Source organism: Myxine glutinosa, chromosome 7 (genome assembly GCF_964187855.1).
Source record: "Myxine glutinosa chromosome 7, kmMyxGlut1.1, whole genome shotgun sequence".
NCBI lineage: Eukaryota > Metazoa > Chordata > Myxini > Myxiniformes > Myxinidae > Myxine > Myxine glutinosa.
In genome coordinates this window covers 129738684-129745444 of record NC_136267.1, presented here as the reverse complement: position 1 = coordinate 129745444, position 6761 = coordinate 129738684, and the positions used below count along the sequence as shown (strand labels likewise).

Sequence of the window (6761 nt, the reverse complement as noted above, 5' to 3'; positions counted from 1 at the left end):
TTACCCATTTGATGATTATAATGTAAGGATATTTCACCTGAATGCAGGTTCAATATAGCCAAGGATTCCTTTTGTCTTCCTTGTTGATGGTCATGGAAGGAATTTGGACTCCAGCGGTAACTCGTCTACTCTTTCGAAAAGACTGAGTGGGATCTATAATACCAACTGTCAGCAGATGGGCCCCCAGTTTCATGCCCACCTGAGGGGTGGTGCGGAACATCAATCTGATAGTTTACAGTCGGGTCGGGAATTGAACTCAGAGCACTACCTTTGTGCCATCCTGTTAGATGGTATACTTGAACAATGACATTCAAATGCAGACGATCAAATTATTTTTAGTGCATCTTGAAATATATCTCATCATACATGTAACACATGAGAATGTTTGGAGTACGTGCACAAACAGAACGCCGCCAAACTATCATTTGAATTATTGCATACGACCACTTCTGAAAAGGTACATTTAAATTGCTCTGGAGTAGCATTCTGAACTAACACCACCCAATCTATCCTCTTCCAATTGCCATGAAGCATTTTAATAATCACAAGAGTTGTTACAAGTTTGTCTTACAAAAATATTGAACCAGTAGAGTTTAGAAATTCAACGGACATCCAATGAACTGCTGAAAAAGTGGCTCAAAATATTTCCTAAAAGGAACGTTTATTGGAGTGGGAAAAATGATCGTTCAGGTCTCCCTTTCATCGGGATACGTCCTTTGGCATTGGACAAAATGGTAACAGACAATTTTTAATAAAGGTACAAAATGAACCCAACACGTTCCTGAGTTCAACTTGTCTTTCAGTAAACTGCTATTAATAGTCGAGATAAATTAACTTTTTGTACAAAAAAAAAAATGCAAATCAGACCCGATTCGGAGACATTAAAAAATAAAACTATATAGAAGACAAAATCTCAGGCATGACGTTTTGATCACACAGTGGCCTTCATCGAGGACTAGACGAGACACGCATCAAGCTTCCTCCGAAGGAGGTCGCACATCATATGCATGGAATAGACGATAGGAATCACAATATTGTCTCCGAGCGAAAGACTGCAAAGGACTTATCCAGCCTGATGTGTCATTTTGAAGAATTTCTCCACAGAAGAAACCACAAAATGGAAACTGGTCATTTTAATGTACAAAACATGTTTAAGTTAACCTAGAAGAGGAAATACACGATGTACCTTAATTACAACTCGTACAAATGGACAGCAGTTAGGAACCTACCTTCAATAGTGTGCACAACATAGTAACTGATGGATGTGAGACCTTAGCGTGATCGTCGTTTTGTTCTTTTTCACATAAAAACGACGATGAATGAAAAGTTTCATCTCTTGGATCATTCATTCTTCACATGACCGTTTCTTCTCAAAATTCTGCGTTGCTTTCCAGGCACTTCGTCTTCCGAACCACTTTCGCTGTCACTGCGTTCATCTCTATCAACCTGAAACGATAGCGTTCTCTTCACACCGAGCTCATTGGGCCGCATGCAGACAAGCAATTAAAACCAAAAACTCGGACGTTGTGAACTGCCAAAGGAGTATCGGTTCAATGTGCAACATCACAACTTCAGTACAACACAACATCAACATCAGTGGTGAAAAGAGGAACAACTCCTGCAAGTACAACGGCTTCAATTATTCCCACTGTGTGTATGCTGGGGCACGTTTGTGGCCAAAGTCTTTTCCTGAACCGGCTGGTCAAATCTGACATTTGAGTTAAGGTGACAGGAATTTGTAATTTGTTAAGGGTAAAAACCACCTTTAGAGGCTGCGGGGGTTGGCCTTTTTCGGGAACCATGGTTGTTGTTGTTTTTTTGGTCCCCTTTTTGAAGCAATGTTTCACGGCCGGATGCCCTTCCTGACGCCAACCCTTTTTGTCACCTTTTTACGACAAGCAGGGAATTACCAGTGAACTGGTACTCAATTAGCCGACCTCGGAAGGATGAACAGGCTGAGTCAACCCCCCTGGCGTTAATTCAGCGATTGACCGGGATTCGAACCCAGGATCCTAGGATCCTAAGCCGGCACCCTAGCCGCTAGCCCAACACCAGGGTTTTAATTTGTTAAGGGTGCCGGGGATAATTCCCCTACTGTTCGTGAAAGGCACCTTGGGGTCTTTTAACGTCCACCGAGGAACGGTGCTAGCAACCCGGGTCCTCCGGTTTAGAATCCACTCATGGGACGGCACACACATTGAACCGCCCTGCCTGTGAAACACCAGGATGAGTTTATAGCTGGGTCTGGATTCAAACCCAGGATAGACAGCTCAGAAGTGACTGCGTATGTCTCTCAGCAACCTACTAGCTTAATAGAACAAATATGGTGGTGACCGTATGTTGAAAAGAATGACTAAAACAGAGATCGTGGGTTTACATCCCACTGAAAGCTGCATTAGGTTTAGCGTTGGAAGTTTCTAGAAAAAAAAAAGGAGAATTGCCATATTGCTCTTGGATGGTCAGTAAAAACCTAGTTGGCTGATCAACGATCTTAAAGGTGTGCATGCCTCTTCTTGTCTTTTATACAAAAAGCGGCACCTTTGGCAATTCCAAACCCTACAAGGGGCACTGCATCAGCAGCATACCCACAAATTAGGCAACCAAACACTAAAATATTCCGCACAAATGAAAAACGGGTTTAAGCTTGTCCTGCCTGTTTCTAAAGGTCTTTTTATGACGTAGCCCGTAGGGCAATGCTGTCTGGAACAGCGTTTGTCTGTTCTGTGTATGTATGTATGTATGTATGTATGTATGTATGTCCCTCACAAAGTCCACCAAATCTGAGGATCTGGTCACATGACAGGGGGACAGCAGATCCAAGCCCGGCTTCGCCATTGTTAGACTATCGGTCTTGTTTTTTTTTAACAGGATGTCCAAAAGCCATAAATAAATACGAAGTGTGATAACTTGTCGAACTGCCGTCTTCGGTCTATTCGATCGCACTCTTCCCTCCAGGGCTTCAAGCTGGCAGTGTTACACCTCTGGCCATCCCCCCATCCATACCTGTGATCTTTTCTACCCACATTAAACCCCTTCAATCCTCCCTCTCCTATCTAATTGTCGGTTGCTATGTTTCCTGGTCTTCTGTTCATCTTGTTGTTGTTAAGTGGAAAATGAACTTACGGTTCGAACTATAGCACAGTCCGTCTGTCATGCTCGTATACGTCTTTCACCAATCTGCCCACACTACCTACTTTACATTTTATGAACTACTTGAACATGTTCTTAAAGTACTGTTTGGAATAATATTTACCTTATATTTTCAGCTCACAGTTTGAGGCAAATAAACCATTGAACGGAATTAACCAAACATTGAACAAATTGAAGCAACAACCCAAGTGTGTATGCAGAAATATTTTGTACATAAACTATCGGTATTATCACATACAGTCACCCGTTGAAAAAAACATCAATGGGCCTAGATGCTTTGAATAAATAAAAATATAGCGCTCCGTAGCAGGTGGACCCACGGTCCATTGGGACGGGTGGCGGTGGGCGAAAGGCAGCGGGGATTATTTTGGTTAACCGTGCACTTAATTATGCGTATTATTTTATCGATAACTGTGTACTTTTTGTGTATTATTATATAGAAGAAGAAGAAAAGAGAAAATAATCTGTATAAAAACCTAAATAGAAAAAACCGCTGGACAGAATAACTTGAAAACTGGATGTTATTGCTAAATAATAATTCAAACTCCCGGAAGTTGTACAGCTTGTCCAGGAGAAAAACAAACAATCCCTTGGCGCTCCTTTAAGGAGCGAGTGTTTCTAGTAGATTGTAGTAGATCACCGCAGCAGATTTCAGTCGATGTAGATCATAGTAGATCACCGCACCAGATTTCAGTCTATCACCGACTGCGACGACAGCGACACGAAAATCGAAATATCGCGCTCTGTAGCGAGCGGGGCCCCCGGTGCATCGAGACGGGTTGCCGTGGGTGAAAAGCAGTGGGGAGGAAGTTCATTTTGGTTAACCATGCACTTTTTGTTCATTATTATATACATTATATGAGAACAAGGTCATTGTTATCCCTACTTGACCCCACGGGCTTAGATTTGTACAAGTGAATGTATAGGTACTGTTACGTGCTCCTCCCCAGACCCCGGTCACGGTGTACCTCCGAGCCCCGAGAGGAGTCACGGCAGAAAGATGTGTTATTCTGTGTCAAAGATCAATGGTGAAACCACACCAATTGTGACCAACAAACAAATATTGTATTAAGGTCACACAAGAATAACAACACAAAAACAATAGTAATCAATTGTACAACCAATATATGTTTCCTATGATGGTACCATCAGGTACCAACCAACCAAATGGTGAAGTACCAACCGAGAATGAAGGTGTGGAGGTTGAAAGAGGTGACAGTGAGGGAGGCATTAAAAGAGAGGCTGAATATGGTAGAGGATGATATGGTTGAGCTTGAAAATGGTTGGATGTCAATGAAAGATAGTATGTTGGGAGCCGTTGGTGAGGTATGTGGATGGACAAAAGGACCACCGAGGCACTCGGAAATATGGTGGTGGGATGATGAAGTTGGAAAGAAGATTGATGAGAAGAGGAAGAAGTTCAAGGAGTGGCAGAAGGCGAAGGGTATGGGGGCAGAAAAGGCAGAGCATGAAAGTTATAAGGCAGCCAAGAAGGCTGCAAAGAAAGAGGTAGCAAAGGCACAGGAGGCATGCAGGAAAAAGTTCGGAGAACGCTTGGATTTGGAAGAGGGTCAGAGAGCGGTATTCAGGATTGCAAAGCAGATAGCGAAAGAGAGGTGTGATGTGATGGGGGTGAGTTGCTTGAAGGATGAAGTGGGACAAATCGTTGTGGACCCAGAGGGAATTAAAGGAAGATGGAAGAGATATATGGAAATACTGTTGAATGCAGAGAATGAATGGGATGGCAACATAAGAGTAACCCAGTTTTAGGACCGGCAGAGAAGATAACCGAGAAGGAAGTTGATCAAAAGCAATGAAGAGTAGAAAAGCGGGAGGGCCGACGGGAGTTGTGGGAGATATGTTGAAGGCAGCGGGAAATTGGGGTGTGAAGAGAATGGCAGAGATCTGTAATCTGGTGGTGAAAGAAGGCCGCATTCCAGTGGATTGGGAACTGAGTACCCTCATCCCTCTATACAAGGGGAAAGGTGACCCTCTGGACTGTGGCTCGTATCGAGCGATAAAGTTATTGGAGCATGGAATGAAGGTATTGGAAAGGGTGTTGGAGAGGAGGATAAGGAAGAAAGTGAAGATTGACGAAATGCAGTTTGGAATTATGCCAGGAAGAGGAACGACAGACGTGCTTTTTATTGTGAGGCAGTTGCAGGAGAAGTATATGGAGAAGAGGAAGAAGTTGTTTCTTGGGTTTGTTGATCTGGAGAAAACATTCGATAGGGTTCCACGTGAAGTAGTGACATGGGCATTGAGGAAGTTAGGAGTGGAGGAATGGTTGATCAGAGTAGTGATGGCAATGTACAAAAGCGCGTGCACAGCTGTAAGGACGAAGGACGGGAACAGTGGTGAGTTTGAGGTGAAGGTGGGAGTGCATCAGGGGTCGGTACTAAGTCCACTACTATTTGTAGCTGTCATGGAGGTGCTGGCTCAGAACGTAAAGGAGGGTTTACCGTGGGAGTTGTTGTATGCAGATGATCTGGTGTTGATTGCATAAAGTATGGATGGACTGAAGGAGAAGATGAACAAGTGGAAGGAATGTATGGAGACAAAAGGTCTGAAGGTGAATATCGGAAAAACGAAGGTGATGGCAAGTGGTAAAGCATGTGGTGAGGTGGAAAGAACTGGGAAGTGGCCGTGTGCTGTGTGCAGGAAGGGTGTCGGAGTGAATTCCATTCAATGTCCAATGTGCGCTGAGTGGGTTCATCAAAAATGTAGTGGTTTGAGAGGGTCATTAACCAGTGTGGCAGCGACATTCCAATGTAAGGTGTGCACAGAGGGAGCTGCAGATGGAGGAAATGTTGAGTTGGATCTTGGAGACGGCGTGAAGCTGGAAGGTGTGAAAACATTTTGTTACCTAGGAGACATGCTGAATGGAGAAGGTGGATCAGACTTGGCAACGACTGCTCGAGTGAGATGTGCATGGAAGAAGTTTCGGCACTGAGTGGCGTGCTGACGAGGAGGGGAGTGTCGTTGAAGCTGAAGGGAAAGGTGTATGCTGCATGTGTGAGAAGTGTTGTGATTTATGGGAGCGAGACATGGGTAATGAACATAGAGCAGCAACGAAGGCTGGAAAGGGTGGAAATGCGAATGGTTCGGTGGATGTGTGGAGTATCGGTGAGAGAGAGGAAGACAAATGATGAATTGCGAAAGATGATGGGAATAGAGCCTGTGATGGATGCTGTGAAGAGAAACAGTTTGAGATGGTTTGGTCATGTGTTGAGGAAGGATGAAAGTGACTGGTTGAGAAGAGTGATGGAAATGAATGTAGAAGGAAGTAGAGGATGGGGAAGACCGAGAAAGACTTGGCTAAAGATGGTCGAAGAAGAAATGCGAGCAAGCGGGTTAACAAGGGGAGATGCAGAAAATAGGGCAAAATGGAGAACATTGTCATGGGGACCGCAAGGCTAACCCCCGCTCTTGCAGGGAAAATGGCCTTAAAATGCCTGTTGTGTTGTTGTATGGTACCATCAGGTTCGTACAATATAACTCACTGTGCTCCAAGTGAGCGAAAAGAAGAACATTCCCCAATGTCTCTATTCCGGCCTCAAGCCAAAGTCGATCCGCTCCAGCGATCGTCAGAACGATGTCCAATCGAGACC

General features: G+C 44.1%; 1 protein-coding gene across 1 annotated transcript in view; it reads right to left on the bottom strand.

Moving 5' to 3' along the window:
• Positions 1–319: 319 nt before the first annotated feature.
• Positions 320–6761, bottom strand: part of LOC137431655 (ceramide synthase 6) — a 117980-nt gene continuing 111538 nt past the window's right edge. The window contains exon 12 of the mRNA XM_068123217.2: positions 320–1446. Within this exon, the coding sequence (XP_067979318.1) occupies positions 1342–1446 (105 nt within the window). The 3' untranslated portion in view covers positions 320–1341. The remainder of the gene's footprint in view (positions 1447–6761) is intronic.